We start from the raw sequence: 20970 nt of genomic DNA on the forward strand, positions 1-20970 counted from the left end.
AGACAGACAGGACAGACAGACAGGACAGACAGACAGGACAGACAGACAGGACAGACAGACAGGACAGACAGACAGGACAGACAGACAGGACAGACAGACAGGACAGACAGACAGGACAGACAGACAGGACAGACAGACAGGACAGACAGACAGGACAGACAGACAGGACAGACAGACAGGACAGACAGACAGGACAGACAGGACAGACAGACAGGACAGACAGACAGGACAGACAGACAGACAGACAGACAGGACAGACAGGACAGACAGACAGGACAGACAGACAGGACAGACAGACAGGACAGACAGACAGGACAGACAGACAGGACAGACAGACAGGACAGACAGACAGGACAGACAGACAGGACAGACAGACAGGACAGACAGACAGGACAGACAGACAGGACAGACAGACAGGACAGACAGACAGGACAGACAGACAGGACAGACAGACAGGACAGACAGACAGGACAGACAGACAGGACAGACAGACAGGACAGACAGACAGGACAGACAGACAGGACAGACAGACAGGACAGACAGACAGGACAGACAGGACAGACAGACAGGACAGACAGACAGGACAGACAGACAGGACAGACAGACAGGACAGACAGACAGGACAGACAGACAGGACAGACAGACAGGACAGACAGACAGGACAGACAGACAGGACAGACAGACAGGACAGACAGACAGGACAGACAGACAGGACAGACAGACAGGACAGACAGACAGGACAGACAGACAGGACAGACAGACAGGACAGACAGACAGGACAGACAGACAGGACAGACAGACAGGACAGACAGACAGGACAGACAGACAGGACAGACAGACAGGACAGACAGACAGGACAGACAGACAGGACAGACAGACAGGACAGACAGACAGGACAGACAGACAGGACAGACAGACAGGACAGACAGACAGGACAGACAGACAGGACAGACAGACAGGACAGACAGACAGGACAGACAGACAGGACAGACAGACAGGACAGACAGACAGGACAGACAGACAGGACAGACAGACAGGACAGACAGACAGGACAGACAGACAGGACAGACAGACAGGACAGACAGACAGGACAGACAGACAGGACAGACAGACAGGACAGACAGACAGGACAGACAGACAGGACAGACAGACAGGACAGACAGACAGGACAGACAGACAGGACAGACAGACAGGACAGACAGACAGGACAGACAGACAGGACAGACAGACAGGACAGACAGACAGGACAGACAGACAGGACAGACAGACAGGACAGACAGACAGGACAGACAGACAGGACAGACAGACAGGACAGACAGACAGGACAGACAGACAGGACAGACAGACAGGACAGACAGACAGGACAGACAGACAGGACAGACAGACAGGACAGACAGACAGGACAGACAGGACAGACAGACAGGACAGACAGACAGGACAGACAGACAGGACAGACAGACAGGACAGACAGACAGGACAGACAGACAGGACAGACAGACAGGACAGACAGACAGGACAGACAGACAGGACAGACAGACAGGACAGACAGACAGGACAGACAGACAGGACAGACAGACAGGACAGACAGACAGGACAGACAGACAGGACAGACAGACAGGACAGACAGACAGGACAGACAGACAGGACAGACAGACAGGACAGACAGACAGGACAGACAGACAGGACAGACAGACAGGACAGACAGACAGGACAGACAGACAGGACAGACAGACAGGACAGACAGACAGGACAGACAGACAGGACAGACAGACAGGACAGACAGACAGGACAGACAGACAGGACAGACAGACAGGACAGACAGACAGGACAGACAGACAGGACAGACAGACAGGACAGACAGACAGGACAGACAGACAGGACAGACAGACAGGACAGACAGACAGGACAGACAGACAGGACAGACAGACAGGACAGACAGACAGGACAGACAGACAGGACAGACAGACAGGACAGACAGACAGGACAGACAGACAGGACAGACAGACAGGACAGACAGACAGGACAGACAGACAGGACAGACAGACAGACAGGACAGACAGACAGGACAGACAGACAGGACAGACAGACAGGACAGACAGACAGGACAGACAGACAGGACAGACAGACAGGACAGACAGACAGGACAGACAGACAGGACAGACAGACAGGACAGACAGACAGGACAGACAGACAGGACAGACAGACAGGACAGACAGACAGGACAGACAGACAGGACAGACAGACAGGACAGACAGACAGGACAGACAGACAGGACAGACAGACAGGACAGACAGACAGGACAGACAGACAGGACAGACAGACAGGACAGACAGACAGGACAGACAGACAGGACAGACAGACAGGACAGACAGACAGGACAGACAGACAGGACAGACAGACAGGACAGACAGACAGGACAGACAGACAGGACAGACAGACAGGACAGACAGGACAGGACAGACAGACAGGACAGACAGACAGGACAGACAGACAGGACAGACAGACAGGACAGACAGACAGGACAGACAGACAGGACAGACAGACAGGACAGACAGACAGGACAGACAGACAGGACAGACAGACAGGACAGACAGACAGGACAGACAGACAGGACAGACAGACAGGACAGACAGACAGGACAGACAGACAGGACAGACAGACAGGACAGACAGACAGGACAGACAGACAGGACAGACAGACAGGACAGACAGACAGGACAGACAGACAGGACAGACAGACAGGACAGACAGACAGGACAGACAGACAGGACAGACAGACAGGACAGACAGACAGGACAGACAGACAGGACAGACAGACAGGACAGACAGACAGGACAGACAGACAGGACAGACAGACAGGACAGACAGACAGGACAGACAGACAGGACAGACAGACAGGACAGACAGACAGGACAGACAGACAGGACAGACAGACAGGACAGACAGACAGGACAGACAGACAGGACAGACAGACAGGACAGACAGACAGGACAGACAGACAGACAGGACAGACAGACAGGACAGACAGACAGGACAGACAGGACAGACAGACAGGACAGACAGACAGGACAGACAGACAGGACAGACAGACAGGACAGACAGACAGGACAGACAGGACAGACAGACAGGACAGACAGGACAGACAGACAGGACAGACAGACAGGACAGACAGACAGGACAGACAGACAGGACAGACAGACAGGACAGACAGACAGGACAGACAGACAGGACAGACAGACAGGACAGACAGACAGGACAGACAGACAGGACAGACAGACAGGACAGACAGACAGGACAGACAGACAGACAGACAGACAGACAGACAGGACAGACAGACAGGACAGACAGACAGGACAGACAGACAGGACAGACAGACAGGACAGACAGACAGGACAGACAGGACAGACAGGACAGACAGGACAGACAGGACAGACAGGACAGACAGGACAGACAGACAGGACAGACAGGACAGACAGACAGGACAGACAGACAGGACAGACAGACAGGACAGACAGACAGGACAGACAGACAGGACAGACAGACAGGACAGACAGACAGGACAGACAGACAGGACAGACAGACAGGACAGACAGACAGGACAGACAGACAGGACAGACAGACAGGACAGACAGACAGGACAGACAGACAGGACAGACAGACAGGACAGACAGACAGGACAGACAGACAGGACAGACAGACAGGACAGACAGACAGGACAGACAGGACAGACAGACAGGACAGACAGATAGGACAGACAGGACAGACAGACAGGACAGACAGACAGGACAGAGAGACAGGACAGACAGACAGGACAGACAGACAGGACAGACAGACAGGACAGACAGACAGGACAGACAGACAGGACAGACAGACAGGACAGACAGACAGGACAGACAGGACAGACAGACAGGACAGACAGGACAGACAGACAGGACAGACAGGACAGACAGACAGGACAGACAGACAGGACAGACAGGACAGACAGGACAGACAGGACAGACAGACAGGACAGACAGACAGGACAGACAGACAGGACAGACAGACAGGACAGACAGACAGGACAGACAGACAGGACAGACAGACAGGACAGACAGACAGGACAGACAGACAGGACAGACAGACAGGACAGACAGACAGGACAGACAGACAGGACAGACAGACAGGACAGACAGACAGGACAGACAGACAGGACAGACAGACAGGACAGACAGACAGGACAGACAGACAGGACAGACAGACAGGACAGACAGACAGGACAGACAGACAGGACAGACAGACAGGACAGACAGACAGGACAGACAGACAGGACAGACAGACAGGACAGACAGACAGGACAGACAGACAGGACAGACAGACAGGACAGACAGACAGGACAGACAGACAGGACAGACAGGACAGACAGGACAGACAGACAGGACAGACAGACAGGACAGACAGACAGGACAGACAGACAGGACAGACAGACAGGACAGACAGGACAGACAGGACAGACAGGACAGACAGGACAGACAGACAGGACAGACAGGACAGACAGACAGGACAGACAGACAGGACAGACAGGACAGACAGACAGGACAGACAGACAGGACAGACAGACAGGACAGACAGACAGGACAGACAGGACAGACAGACAGGACAGACAGGACAGACAGACAGGACAGACAGACAGGACAGACAGACAGGACAGACAGACAGGACAGACAGACAGGACAGACAGACAGGACAGACAGACAGGACAGACAGACAGGACAGACAGACAGGACAGACAGACAGGACAGACAGACAGGACAGACAGACAGGACAGACAGACAGGACAGACAGACAGGACAGACAGACAGACAGGACAGACAGACAGACAGGACAGATAGACAGGACAGACGGACAGGACGGACAGACAGGACAGACAGACAGGACAGACAGACAGGACAGACAGGACAGACAGGACAGACAGGACAGACAGGACAGACAGGACAGACAGACAGGACAGACAGGACAGACAGACAGGACAGACAGACAGGACAGACAGACAGGACAGACAGACAGGACAGACAGACAGGACAGACAGACAGGACAGACAGACAGGACAGACAGACAGGACAGACAGACAGGACAGACAGACAGGACAGACAGACAGGACAGACAGACAGGACAGACAGACAGGACAGACAGACAGGACAGACAGACAGGACAGACAGACAGGACAGACAGACAGGACAGACAGACAGGACAGACAGACAGGACAGACAGACAGGACAGACAGACAGGACAGACAGACAGGACAGACAGACAGGACAGACAGACAGGACAGACAGACAGGACAGACAGGACAGACAGATAGGACAGACAGGACAGACAGACAGGACAGACAGACAGGACAGAGAGACAGGACAGACAGACAGGACAGACAGACAGGACAGACAGACAGGACAGACAGACAGGACAGACAGACAGGACAGACAGACAGGACAGACAGACAGGACAGACAGGACAGACAGACAGGACAGACAGACAGGACAGACAGGACAGACAGACAGGACAGACAGACAGGACAGACAGACAGGACAGACAGACAGGACAGACAGACAGGACAGACAGACAGACAGGACAGACAGACAGACAGGACAGACAGACAGGACAGATAGACAGGACAGACAGACAGGACAGACAGACAGGACAGACAGACAGGACAGACAGACAGGACAGACAGACAGGACAGACAGACAGGACAGACAGGACAGACAGGACAGACAGACAGGACAGACAGGACAGACAGGACAGACAGACAGACAGGACAGACAGACAGGACAGACAGACAGGACAGACAGACAGGACAGACAGGACAGACAGACAGACAGGACAGACAGACAGGACAGACAGACAGGACAGACAGACAGGACAGACAGGACAGACAGACAGGACAGACAGACAGACAGGACAGACAGACAGGACAGACAGACAGGACAGACAGACAGACAGGACAGACAGACAGGACAGACAGACAGGACAGACAGACAGGACAGACAGACAGGACAGACAGACAGGACAGACAGACAGGACAGACAGACAGGACAGACAGACAGGACAGACAGACAGGACAGACAGACAGGACAGACAGACAGGACAGACAGACAGGACAGACAGACAGGACAGACAGACAGGACAGACAGACAGGACAGACAGACAGGACAGACAGACAGGACAGACAGACAGGACAGACAGACAGGACAGACAGACAGGACAGACAGACAGGACAGACAGACAGGACAGACAGACAGGACAGACAGACAGGACAGACAGACAGGACAGACAGACAGGACAGACAGACAGGACAGACAGACAGGACAGACAGACAGGACAGACAGACAGGACAGACAGACAGGACAGACAGGACAGACAGGACAGACAGGACAGACAGACAGGACAGACAGACAGGACAGACAGACAGGACAGACAGACAGGACAGACAGACAGGACAGACAGACAGGACAGACAGGACAGACAGACAGGACAGACAGGACAGACAGACAGGACAGACAGACAGGACAGACAGGACAGACAGACAGGACAGACAGGACAGACAGACAGGACAGACAGACAGGACAGACAGACAGGACAGACAGGACAGACAGACAGGACAGACAGGACAGACAGACAGGACAGACAGACAGGACAGACAGACAGGACAGACAGACAGGACAGACAGACAGGACAGACAGACAGGACAGACAGACAGGACAGACAGACAGGACAGACAGACAGGACAGACAGACAGGACAGACAGACAGGACAGACAGACAGGACAGACAGACAGGACAGACAGACAGACAGGACAGACAGACAGACAGGACAGATAGACAGGACAGACGGACAGGACGGACAGACAGGACAGACAGACAGGACAGAGAGACAGGACAGACAGGACAGACAGGACAGACAGGACAGACAGACAGGACAGACAGGACAGACAGACAGGACAGACAGACAGGACAGACAGACAGGACAGACAGACAGGACAGACAGACAGGACAGACAGACAGGACAGACAGACAGGACAGACAGACAGGACAGACAGACAGGACAGACAGACAGGACAGACAGACAGGACAGACAGACAGGACAGACAGACAGGACAGACAGACAGGACAGACAGACAGGACAGACAGACAGGACAGACAGACAGGACAGACAGACAGGACAGACAGACAGGACAGACAGACAGGACAGACAGACAGGACAGACAGACAGGACAGACAGGACAGACAGACAGGACAGACAGATAGGACAGACAGGACAGACAGACAGGACAGACAGACAGGACAGAGAGACAGGACAGACAGACAGGACAGACAGACAGGACAGACAGACAGGACAGACAGACAGGACAGACAGACAGGACAGACAGACAGGACAGACAGACAGGACAGACAGGACAGACAGACAGGACAGACAGGACAGACAGACAGGACAGACAGGACAGACAGACAGGACAGACAGACAGGACAGACAGACAGGACAGACAGACAGGACAGACAGACAGGACAGACAGACAGACAGGACAGACAGACAGACAGGACAGACAGACAGGACAGATAGACAGGACAGACAGACAGGACAGACAGACAGGACAGACAGACAGGACAGACAGACAGGACAGACAGACAGGACAGACAGACAGGACAGACAGGACAGACAGGACAGACAGACAGGACAGACAGGACAGATAGACAGGACAGACAGACAGGACAGACAGACAGGACAGACAGACAGGACAGACAGACAGGACAGACAGACAGGACAGACAGGACAGACAGACAGGACAGACAGGACAGACAGGACAGACAGGACAGACAGACAGGACAGACAGACAGGACAGACAGACAGGACAGACAGACAGGACAGACAGACAGGACAGACAGACAGGACAGACAGACAGGACAGACAGACAGGACAGACAGGACAGACAGGACAGACAGGACAGACAGACAGGACAGACAGGACAGACAGGACAGACAGGACAGACAGGACAGACAGGACAGACAGACAGGACAGACAGACAGGACAGACAGACAGGACAGACAGGACAGACAGGACAGACAGACAGGACAGACAGACAGGACAGACAGACAGGACAGACAGGACAGACAGGACAGACAGACAGGACAGACAGACAGGACAGACAGACAGGACAGACAGACAGGACAGACAGGACAGACAGGACAGACAGGACAGACAGACAGGACAGACAGACAGGACAGACAGACAGGACAGACAAACAGGACAGACAGACAGGACAGACAGGACAGACAGACAGGACAGACAGACAGGACAGACAGACAGGACAGACAGACAGGACAGACAGACAGGACAGACAGACAGGACAGACAGACAGGACAGACAGGACAGACAGACAGGACAGACAGACAGGACAGACAGACAGGGCAGACAGACAGGACAGACAGACAGGACAGACAGACAGGACAGACAGACAGGACAGACAGACAGGACAGACAGACAGGACAGACAGACAGGACAGACAGACAGGACAGACAGACAGGACAGACAGACAGGACAGACAGGACAGACATACAGGACAGACAGACAGGACAGACAGACAGGACAGACAGGACAGACAGGACAGACAGGACAGACAGACAGGACAGACAAGACAAGACAGACAGACTGAGTTCTGCAACATCCATCTCGGACAGCTCCTTGTGTGTGCTCTTGAAATCCGCGACGATGCCCTCCAATTCGCTGAGCGGTACATTTATCATCGCCTCCGGAAATGTCTCCACTGATTTTAAGGAGGGCAGCAATCCTTGAAGATCCTCAAAAAGGACAACTGCACTTTGACTCAGGAATACTTTCCTTCCAGGAGAGGCACAATCTAAAAACGGATTCATTTTCGCCACAAAAAATTTATTTTAGTTAGTTTATTTATTGTCAGCTCACGACCCACTGTGCAACTTCCATATAACGGGGTAAATATGTATGAGCGATTGTAGCACTCTGCAAACAGCGTATGTATGTATGTCAACAGATGCTAATATTTCGCGTACAATTTTTTGCGTAATGTTTTTTAATTTGTTTATTTTTTTATGTTTCTATATTTTAAGCCGCGCAGCTCAAATTTTCAATGGAAAATAATTTGTAAAATCATCATGGTTGAACCTAAACACAATCACGTCGGGGTCACAAAATGTTCAGTTACCGAGTCACCGTTTTTGGGAGCTTTATTTAATGTTCGCAGTGCAGCACTCCATTGGATATTGTCGAACGCTCCCTTGAAGTCCACGAAGATCCCGATCACATGTCGCGCCGAGCTGGCAGCGGCACAGCTCTTGACGAGTCTCCAAGCATTTCTCGATACATCGTCCTTGGAGGAATCCGAACTGCCACCTGCATACTTCCGGAAGAACTTCTTTCAACCATGATTCAACCTTCACGATCAACCATGATAGCCTCAAGCACATTGCTAAACACTGGCAACACTGGTCATTACACGTGGACCCTTCCACTCTCCCCTTCCACTCAGGAAGTAACGCGACTGGATGCAACGGGAATATAGCGCTGTCAGATGCTACGGTATGGAACGCCACACTGCTTTGCTGATAATGCCATTGATGCCGTCAATGCCGGGAGAGCGTTTGCTCTTCAACCTGGCGACACAAGCATCAACTTTCTGCATCAGATCTTGTAGACGCGCCCCAGTGATCGTGTGCGTTGTCTCCCACAAAGTGTCTCCAGCTGTCCTCCTTCGCCCTTAGGATAAGCTTCTTGGAATCGACGGAGGCTTGCCTACGTGCGTTTTGAAGCCGGAGGTGAAGTTTCGTGGATTCCCCAAAAAAATTTGTTGTGGAATTTTATATGGTTTGGAATAAAAAACTCAAAGAAAAGCAAAAGAATGAAATTTCTATGCCTCCTCTGAAGTTTCCGATCTGAGCTGAATATTGTTTTGTACTTTTCGGCGCACACTAAGAATGTGTGGAAGTTGGTATGAGTTTATGGGTTTGCTAATGTCATCCGTATAGGAATATTGCACAGTCATAAATTGCACTATGATTGGTTCTGTGTGTGTGTGTTGTCGCTTTAAAAATTTTCATTTTAGCAGGGCGTGTGGTTCGGTGGTAAGGATAGAAAGAAGAAGGGACGACGCAAGCAGGGACACTTGCAAATTGGTCGTCGTGTGTGCAAAACCGAAACTCGCTGTGCTAATACGATGTCGGAAAATAACGGTGCTGCAACATACTTATAAATTAGGTATGGGAATGGTTTGGCATTTAAACGGGAGAAGCTAATACAACAAAACGTCACTCAAATTCGGAGGACTTATCCCGTTCCCATCCGTTTGCAGAATAAAATATTTTTATTTCAATAAATCGTTCAAGAAGCCCACAATTCCCCATAGTAACGTAATCTGTTTGGTTTTATGCTTTCAGTGAAGCTGATGAATCGTAGTCACCGCAAGCCTATTTGAAAAAACAAGTTTTCGCGAAATGTTATAACTTTGACAACTATCAATATTTTATTATGTTCTTGAGCTGATTTTACTATGCTACTATCTCTAGTAGTACGCAAGACGTATGACATGTATATAAAAAAAATACCTCTACCAAAATTAAAAATTTTCCAAATTTTTCCGTACCTCAACATAAATAACTTCTTAAAAGGAATACCTTAATACCTTTAATGTAATAATACTGAACTCACGGAAACCCTTTGAAGAATAATAAATCATTCAACACTCATCCTTCAGTAACGAATTTATCTTTTGTGTCATGGCATGCGAACGAATGGCATTCCAAGTACAATCGCTTAGTTCTATCTCTAACCATACAACATATAGACTTCTCATTTCATACAACGAAAATGGACGCAAAAATTTCTTGCGACAGACCCGGAGGCCCCAGAGAAAATCTTACTCTCATTCTTACGCTCATAATCTCATTTAACTTTTTTTGTTGTTCAGTCGCAGTAGAGCTGGGAAAACATCGATAGTTGGCATATTCGAGGTTTTCGAGGTTTTTCATACAAATATTCGATAGTATCGATAGTATCGAACTAAAAAAATTATAAATCAAGTTTAAGTTGCATTTAGAGTAAATAATAAAAAAACTTCTTAAAGGCCATTCTTTATTCGAATAACAAAACATAACAAAATCTCATAATCATATGAAGTCGCTTATAACAAAGGAAGAAATGAAATAATTCACAAAAGATTCTTATGAATAGGTTAATATATTCTAAATTTGTACACTGACGACTAATATTGTAATATGAGTTCAATGCTATAGCCTCAACGGTTTGTATCTTCTGTTTTGAGTTACACATGCTATAACCTAGTCTAAGGTTTTAGCAGGTATAACTTAGAACAGAAAATACTAACCGTTGAGGCTATAGCATTGAACTCATGTTACAGTATTAGTCTTCAGTGTAACTAGCTAACTATTCATTGATTGAATAGTTTGAGATCCACATATTTTTATTGAGAAAGGATAATATATCCACGTTTTTGGCCTTTAGTGATGCTCTCCTAGCAGAAATAATTTGTCCCGTTTTACTAAAACTCCTCTCAGACTCAGTCGATGATGCTTGCATACAAAAAAGGCGTTCAGCTGTAGTTTTAAGAAGAGAATCATCTGGAGCGCCCTGAAATTAAAAAAAGATAATAAGTTCAAATTAAACTGCAGATTTGTAAAGAAATTACCTTCCAAAACTTTAAAGGATCTGTTTGCTGAGGTGAATGTGCCGCTCGCATGTACTGTTGAAGTTCAACAATGGCATCGACCCGGTTTGTCCTCCCCAAAGTAGAAATATTTTTAACAACAAATTCAAAAAGAGGCTGCTGGCAGTCTGATTCCTTTTCTGTTGGTGTTGGCGGATCCAATGGCGAAACTTTTTTTAAGGCAGCTAGCTCGTTTTCTAATGCATGAAGGCCATCATCGGCGTTAAAGGGCGAACGAAAACCTTGCTTTTTAAATCTTGGATCCAGAAGAGTTGACATTTTTGGAAAGGTGCGCTTTTCATAGCCCAAAAGTCGTTTTTTTACTTGATCAACTAAACAATTTAGAGCTTCAATGCCTTCAAATGAATTTAACTTCAATCTGAAGCTGTCCAAAGTGTGCAATAATCCACAAACAATTGGAACTATCAGCGATGCTGTAACTGAAGTACTGGAAGATACCTGTTTTGTAGCGTTATCAAACGGAGATAGTAACTGAACAATATCTTTTAATATTGCGACTTCGTCCGCAGTGAATGGTGTTGGTGCTTTAGACGTACTTAAAAGTACTTTCGAGATGGCCTCATTTGTAAGTAGTATTCTTTCTATCATGTGATAGGCACTGTTCCATCTTGTGGGCACTTCTTGTATCAAGCTATATTTAATGTCCGTTTCTTGCGACGCTTTAAACTTACTAAGTGCAATTGAGCTGCTTTTAAAGTATGTGACAATTCGCTTGCATTTAAGTAAAATGTCTTGTAAGCAATCGATCGCCAAACAGCTTTGCACAACCAGGTTTATGGTGTGAGCAACACAGGGTAGATGTCTTTTTTGTAAAAACTCACAAGCTTTGATCATAGAGTTAGCGTTGTCCGTTGTAATAGCTGCTATTTTGTCAAAAATGTTCCATTCGTCACAAATGCCACGCAATGAAGAAGCAATGTTTTGAGCCGAATGATTAGAGTCATCCAATAACGGCTTTGTGGCCAATACAACTGAGCGCAAAACGAAGTCTTTTGTTATAAAGTGGCAAGTTGCAGTAATATACGACTCGTTGGCTTTTGAAGTCCAAAGGTCTGCAGTAATGGCGCAACTGTTAACGCGGTCCAATATTGTAAAAAGTTTTGCTTTCACGTGTAGATCTCCGCAGTTGTTCGCCAAAAGTAAAGATGTGCAAGCTTGCCACTATCGTTTACTATCGGCACTCAAACATCGATAGTGGTTCGCAAACCCAAATATTCGATATATCGATACTATCGTGAGTGGCCGACCCAGCTCTAAGTCGCAGAGAGGCGCATCATCAAGAAGGTTCTTCCGCGGTTTAACCGATCTTTATATGTATGCGTGCTTACACATTCACATATATGGTTTCATGTGTGCGTTGGATTTCGTTTTGAAACCAGCTAAAATTTTTGATTTTTGTAACTTTACAGGCATGCTACCCTAAGAAAATGGGAGTTATCATTATTATATACCTATGAAAAAATTTTATTATATTTTACATCACACATGGTGGAGATAGAATATTTATATATTATATATTATATATTCGCATTCTAGAGCTAAATACGCGTCGATTGGTACCTCAATCGACCCGATCCGACATTTCATTCGGAAGTTATTCGAAAAATTCTATTTTTTCTTCTTCTTCAAAATGAAGCCAGTTGTCGGTTTGTCGGTTTGTCTGTTTGCACCATTTTTTTTCTTAAAAATCCTGAAAAAAATTGGAAAAAGTTTGTTACTATGACTACTACTACTTGTCATATGAGCAACTATTATTCTACAACTTTTTGAAATACCTTAAGCTTACGTCAAAAAATTAAAAAAACTTTGTTAATAAAAAATTCATAACTTTATAATTAAGAAATACATATATTAAAAAGAGCTTTACACCGTTGAAACGGTTTTTTAAATATCAATTTCACTTTTTTTGAGACCAAACGTCTATATAGTACACAAAAAACAATACACTAAAAATAAACTTTTTTTTTAAGAAAAAAAATTATTTTTCAAAATTTGGTCGACTGATCCTTTTTATGTTGCACGTGGAAATAGCTTTTGAGATGACGCAACTTTTGATGGCAAAATCCGTTAACTCAAGATATAGTCCTGTAAGTGCAGCTACCCATTTTATACAGCCTCCTGTGAAGCTTGCATTTACTTATACATGTGTGTGTATTTGATTGGCAACTTTGCTTTTTGCATATATTTGGTCTATACCCTAAAAAATATGGAGTACATCTTTTCAGATTTTAGTTTATTTATTTAAAAATAAAATCCAAATAAAAAAGGGCTTAAAAATTAAATCGTAAAACATTGACTCAACTTGGACTCGAACCCAGGCCCTCCGTGTTAGGAGCCACGACGCTCTCCACTCGGCTAACCTCGAAGTTTGTTGCTAGATGGCAACTTTTGATGTAATTCTGCTTTGTGTTTCAGTCTCTCATGTCTTAATGAGAAGAATGCAAAATTTTATGAGTAGAAAGCTTTATATGCATATGCCCCCACTGAGCATATAATGCATATAAATAAAACTCTGCTTTACTTAAATTACAGCCACCACCGTTTTGGGCCAAATCATGGATCAAAAGCTAAAAAAAAAACCAGGCAAACCAACTCCGCTAATACTTTTCTAATATTTATTATTTTATATCGCACACCCAAAATAAAATGTTACATTCAACAATTAGTTTAACTAGAAAAACTGGAAAAACGTAATTTCCAGTTTTTTTTTTTAATTTTTTATCTTTGCGCATTTATTTTAGATATAATACATGTTTATTATATGATTGATATGATATGCCATAACTTTGTTTTTTTTTATAAGTTAGAAGGATCGGACAACTATATAGGATCCGATATATATAATAATAATATAAGCTTCTGCTTAACTGCAAGGGTATATCAACTTCGGCTCTGCTTGAAGTTAGCTTTCCTTTCTTGATTTTTTTTATTATTTATTATATAGTGGAACTCTTATAAGGATAGGCATCTCATCTGTTAATTTGTTAAAATAATTTGGTTTACCACAACTACGAAAAAATGTTGGATTTTAAATACATTTTAGGGCAAATTTTTAATTAAAATTTTTAAACTAACCAAATTCCAAAACCTTTGTAAATTAAAAATGCGTATAATTTCAGAGCCACTGAAGCTATCGAAAAATTCTTTACGTCTTTGGAAAGGTTTTTAATTATTCCACCTTCTTGAATGTCAAAATCTATGGAGTTAAAAAAGAGTTTTGATGTTTATCCTTACAATTAAAGTATTGCTAACTGTGTGAATCGGCTGTCCAGAGGTTACTTCTACTGATGCCCACGGAAACAAAAAATCAGCTGTTTTTGTTTATCATTGTTATCATCCATCAGAAGGGTATGGAACACCATCCGCTGGCAGAACTACAACAACTTAAAAGCAATCGACTGAAATATACCCTGTTTCTACCTTAATATATAAATTTTAATGCATTCGTTGACATATGCATATATATATGTGAAAAACATTTTACAGCTACCACTTAATCGTATTCCATAACAAATATAAAATATGGGTTGAAATATTAATATATAAAACATATTTTTTTCATCATTAGCGTATAATGTATACCCCAATTTTCTTAGGGTAGCAAGCCTGTAAAGTTACAAAAATCAAAAATTTTAGCTGGTTTAAAAACGAAATCCAACGTACACATGAAACCGTGTATAAGAATGTGTGAGCACGCATACATATAAAGATCGGTTAAACCGCGTAAGAACCTTCTTGATGATGCGCCTCTCTGCGACTGAACAACCAAAAAAGTTAAATGAGATTATGAGCGTAAAAATGAGCGTAAGAATGAGAGAAAGATTCTCTCTGGGGCCTCCGGGGGCCTGTCGCAAGAAATTTTTGCGTCCATTTTCGTTGTATGAAATGAGAAGTCTATATGTTGTATGGTTAGTGATACTATACTAGTACTATATACTATAAAATTCTACGATTATTTTATATTGGGTATGTAAAAAAATGCGTCTTATACATCCTTATAAAAAAGAAGTAATTCGGTTTTGACAGATTTATTCCTAAATTCATACCAGAAACATCGGGTAAACTCCGAAATCTACGTAAATTATTAATTTTATTCCAAGCAATAATTAATTAATTAATTAATTAATAATTTTGTCAGATACAGGTTCTGATCTTAATTGTTGTATTCTGTATTACGCTTGCTAATCTCCCTCTTAAAGCTCCCTCTTTCGATTCTGTTGGCCAGTGGTTCGAGGTATATTATTAATAAGTCCTGACCCCAATCAAGTCCTGATATAACAAGTTTTACTTTAAATTAAAATATATAAACATTATTTAAATTATCTCTAGATTAGTTGTGCGAAAAAATGTTCTAATAATCAATAATTTTTTCATCTCCGTTTTTGAATAGGCATTTATTATAATCACGCTAAGAATATGCACTCAAGATAAAAAGAGAAAAGAGAGCAAAAAAAAAATATGATAGTCTAAAAGCTCTGCCGTATATATATATACATATATAATATTTAGGTTTGTTCTGATGAAAATGAAAACAAGTAAATGGAACAACCTTACTACGAATGGAGAAGAGGTGAAAATAACGGTTAGCGGTCCCTCCGGTCACCAAAAGCTGGAAAGTCATGTAGCGTATTCCTTATGGTGGAAGAAGTTCAAGCTGCTAGATTTAGAGCTCCTTCTAGCGTGAAGGTAGAGGCCTCAATGGGATCTAGCCCAAAGTCTCCGTCTGGCTTCAGTGTGGAATGAAAGGGAAGGAAGTATATGGTTTGGAGAAAAATATACATATGTATTGATGTTTGATTTCATTCACAATCTTAATGCAAACTTTATATGGAACGCCAACAAATCTTACGAGTGCCAAACAGAATTATTAATATTATTAACGCAAAGTGCAAATTTCGTATTATATACCGATATATTTATACATATACGTACAAAAGTATACTTTATTTACCTTGAGTCATTGATGTTAACTAAAAATTCATCAGTTTTTTAGAATGCTAACTATCATTTACAAAAATTTTAAGATAAACAAAATCTCCGAGTTTAGGGGCAAAATTAAATCCAACTGAATGACATTGCAATAATTTTATAGGGGCTTTCCTTTTCTTAATTAAAATTAATTAACTTTAGAAAAATGTTTATGTTTTTAAAATTTTAAAATCTTTCTATAAAACAAAATCTTAATACAAAAATAAACGTTTTTTAATAAATAGATTTTACCTACCGTACAAGCTTCATCGTTCCTTTGCGACAAAACGTTATCGGTACTATTTTGACTTTTTACAAAATACTTTACTCAGTGCGACCAGATTTCGGGTTTCAGAAAATACTTCGGCATAACTGCTAGATAGAGGAGAGAACACGCAGAAAAGTGCTGGAATTTGTCAGAACCAAAAAAAACAATAATAAAAACTTTGCTCGTTGTGAACTAAGTGTACGAACAAAATACAGATTGTATTTACTTTTTTTTCATTTAAATCTCAAAAACATAAGTTTACATAAAACATTATACAAATTTACTTCAGTGGGCGTTGCGATACGCACATAGGATTTCTTTTGGCGAGTGACCTGGTTGCGTAAAGGGTAAATTGGTAAATCGTAAAATATAAACAAAACAGCCACATAAAAACGAACATAATATGCTAAATATGATGAAGCAGAAGTAAAACTGGCCGGTTGCCACTGGACTGTATCAATTTTATGTCGCATACATATTTTTTTTTTGCCCCGACGCCATTTTCTCGTTTGCTTTGTTGTTGTTTTTTAGTGTTGAAAGCCGCGTGTTTCAGTGTTGTGTGATGTGAATTTTATTATTGAGAATTAAAAAATGGTTTACTTTTATTAAATATAAATTATTTATATTTCCAAGTGACTTGCCGACACAATGGAAGACCTCACTAAAAATATAATCTTCACAAATGCAATCAACGGGCAACCGGCTACAATTCAGTACCAAACTGCTGATGGCACTATTCTTAAGCAGCCAAAGATTGAGGGACAAAAAACTGAACAACCAACCTTCTACTACACAACAAATGTAAGTTCAGAAGCTTAGTGATTTTTATGCGAAAACGGATCTCACCTTTGTTTTTGTTTTCAAAGGGAAACGGAGGGACCGTCAATCTCGCCCAGCTTGCCACCACGGATGATAACAAAACCTGCTATATAGCCCAGCCAGTGGGTGGATACAATTATGCCTTGGTGAATGGGATGCCGCTTAATCAGGGCACGGCGTTAGGCATCGCAACCGTGGATGCCCAAGGGCGCATTCAAATCGTCAATCAAAACAAGCCAATTACAGCTGTAAGCGATTTAGGCCTTAAATTTTTTTTGCCTCTATATTTTGGAACCTTTTCTTGTTTTAGAACACAATATCTAACATCAGCTTTAAGTGCGATGTCTGCTCGGACATGTTTCCCCACCTTGCTTTACTTAACGCTCATAAGCGAATGCATACAGATAGTGAACAACAACAGCAACAGCACACCTCTCAGCAAGGTGGAGACTCTATAGCTGTCGTCAACGCCCAGGGGTTGGTGCAAGCTCAAAATATTATTAACAATGGTCAAATGGGTCAAATACAGATAGTGGCATCTGACTCGCTTGAGCCAGTTCAGCAGCCTGTAATGCAGCAGCATGATTCCAAAGCAAGCAAGTGCATAAGTTGTGGAGGCCCTATTCTGCAGCAATCCAAACGAAAGGGCCCGAAGCAGGTCAGATGTGAATCCTGCATGCAAGCCGAGCAAGCGGCTCAGCAGCAGCAACAGCAGCAGCTTTTTGTTGCACAAGACGGTAACATTTCTAAAAATACCAAAACTGCTAAAATGTATACTTACCTGTCTGTTATATTTTAGGCCAAATGGCTCATCCAGTGCAAATCATATCAACTACACCCCAGGCCCAGGCTCAGTTACAGCAAATTGTGGCCTCCCAGACAGGGGGTACAACCCCGAAAAGGGAACCGACCAGTGGATCCGGCCACCACCCAGTAAAAAAACGAAATTCGCAGCAGATGACCAAATGTCAAAAGTGTAACGGATCCGGCATGGTGATCGTGGGGCAGCACTCTCACGGGGGCCTTAGTGGAGCTGGAGGCTCAGTTAAACAAACGGTCACTGTAAAAACTGAGTGAGTAGTGCAGCTCAATGCAATCCAATCTTACGCTAACAAAACCAAGGTGTTCGTCTTGCAGAAATCCATCGAAACCGTTTAGCTGTAATATATGTGGTGGACTTTTTTCACGGTATTCGAGCCTTTGGTCTCATAAAAAGCTACATAGTGGTGAAAAAAACTACAAATGCAGCATCTGTGGACTTGCTTTTGCCAAAGCTGTTTATCTGAAGAACCACGCACGTATTCATACGGGCGAAAAGCCATACAAGTATTGAATTTCATTCTCTTAAAAATGTATCTGCTTAATATTCGCTTTTCTGTACAGATGCCAAACCTGCGGTATGCAGTTCTCCCAATCGCCACATCTTAAAAATCACGAACGTACGCACAGTGGTGAGCGACCATACGTGTGTGGGGTTTGTGATAAAGGATTCGCCCGACACGCAACACTTTGGAACCATAGGCGAATTCACACAGGCGAAAAGCCGTATAAGTGTGAGATTTGTGGTTCGGCATTCTCGCAGGCTGCGCATCTAAAAAACCATGCCAAGGTCCATTCCGGTGAAAAGCCATACAAATGTGAGATATGTTCGGCTGCGTTCGCTGATCGCTTTGCTCTTAAGCGACACCGTGGCATACATCAGAAATACGGGCAAACAGCGCCCCGCCAATCTGGTGGAGAGGGGATGATAGTGCACAAGCAGGAGATACCTGATATGGATGACGAAGCTCAGCAGGAGGTTATCATTGGAGGATTATAGATAAAAGCAACGAATTCAAATGCTAAGGCGGTAGACTGTTTTGCGAAATTGGCAACACAAGGGGTACCATGTTGTACACCTGAAGAGTACCCCGCTCATTCATACCATGGTAACTATTATTATCAGTTGCCACTGCCTCCCATAGTCTCAATCCCAGAACAACCCCAAGACGCTGCTTTCGATCCAGGGAGATATTAATGTGGTATTTCAAATTTGCGAAACCGCTGGCACTACCAACTAGGCATTGCATAGAATATGAATATATTAATATTTTTTTACTCTAGCTTTCTTTTAGTCCACGAAATTTGGAGAAACCCAAAAACGCTTTTTTACGTTAAACAAACGAATGAACCTATTTATTTGGTAGCCTGTAACATACACGTAAACATACCTATAAATATTAAAAGTATATATGTACCATTATATATATATGACAGTATATATAAGTGTTATAGTTTATTTCCGTATACTAATTTTAGGTGTAATCAATTGGATTTATAAGAAGGGTGTGGGTTGGGGTAAACAAAATAGATCCGAAGTAAAAATACGTAAAAATCTACGCAATATATATTATTTATATAATATATATATAGGTATTTATATAAATATATATGAGCGCGTTTGAATAAAATATTAGAGTTAAGCTAAGCCCCTTTAAAATACAGCTTATGTATATTTAGTAAGTATTATAAACAGAAAAATAAATTTTTGAATAAAATAAAAATTTTAATATAATATTTTATAAGTAACAAATTTTTTATGCTCTAAAAGTAAAGCAGGAAAATAACAAGAAAGGAAAGCTAACTTCGGGCGGAGCCGAAGTATATACCCTTGCAGTTGAGTCGCAGTCCGCTAGGTGGCGCCACGCATCTTATATTATTAGATATATAGCGGATCGTATATAGTTGGCCGATCCTTATGAAATTTGGCATATCGAATTATTTTGCCAAAAGAGGAATCCATTGAAACTCCCATCCTTCTAACTTGAAAAACAACGAAGTTATAGCATTTCCGATCAATGTTATAGGGTAGCTATAGGATATAGTCGGCCGATCCTTATGAAATTTTGTACACAAGATATTTTGGTCAAATATAACATGTGTGGAAAGTCCCAACCCTCTAACTTAAAAAAACACCAAAGTTATGGCATTTCCGATCAATCAGTTATATGGCAACTATAGGATATAGTCGACCGATCCCGGCCGTTCCGACTTATATACTGCCTGCAAAGGAAAGAAGGGTGTGTGCAAAGTTTAAACTCGATAGCTTTAAAACTGAGAGACCAGTTTGCGTAGAAACGGACAGACGAACATGCTCATATCGACTCAGGAGGTGATCCTGATCAAGAATA

General features: G+C 43.8%; 2 protein-coding genes across 4 annotated transcripts; one reads left to right on the forward strand and one right to left on the reverse strand.

Annotated features, from left to right (window-relative positions):
• Positions 1-11118: 11118 nt before the first annotated feature.
• Positions 11119-12949, reverse strand: LOC116655419 (E3 SUMO-protein ligase ZBED1-like). Its single transcript, XM_032453312.2, has 2 exons — positions 11707-12949; positions 11119-11648 (listed from the first exon to the last, which is right to left on the reverse strand). Exons 1-2 carry the CDS (start codon positions 12577-12579, stop codon positions 11445-11447), a joined length of 1077 nt encoding a protein of 358 aa, XP_032309203.1. The 5' UTR covers positions 12580-12949; the 3' UTR covers positions 11119-11444.
• A 4108-nt stretch (positions 12950-17057) lies between these two features.
• On the forward strand, positions 17058-20356 carry LOC6496696 (zinc finger protein 239). 3 transcript variants are annotated; one of them, XM_032453283.2, is made up of 7 exons: positions 17058-17336; positions 17615-17782; positions 17848-18048; positions 18111-18537; positions 18600-18873; positions 18923-19126; positions 19184-20356. In XM_032453283.2, exons 2-7 carry the CDS (start codon positions 17630-17632, stop codon positions 19617-19619), a joined length of 1695 nt encoding a protein of 564 aa, XP_032309174.1. In that variant the 5' UTR covers positions 17058-17336; positions 17615-17629; the 3' UTR covers positions 19620-20356. The 3 variants fall into 3 exon arrangements, with proteins under 3 accessions (XP_032309174.1, XP_014759253.1, XP_001967362.1); XM_014903767.3 differs by having other exon boundaries at positions 17058-17328; XM_001967326.4 differs by having other exon boundaries at positions 17059-17328; positions 18938-19126.
• Positions 20357-20970: the final 614 nt, after the last annotated feature.

This window comes from Drosophila ananassae, chromosome 3R (assembly GCF_017639315.1).
Source record: "Drosophila ananassae strain 14024-0371.13 chromosome 3R, ASM1763931v2, whole genome shotgun sequence".
NCBI lineage: Eukaryota > Metazoa > Arthropoda > Insecta > Diptera > Drosophilidae > Drosophila > Drosophila ananassae.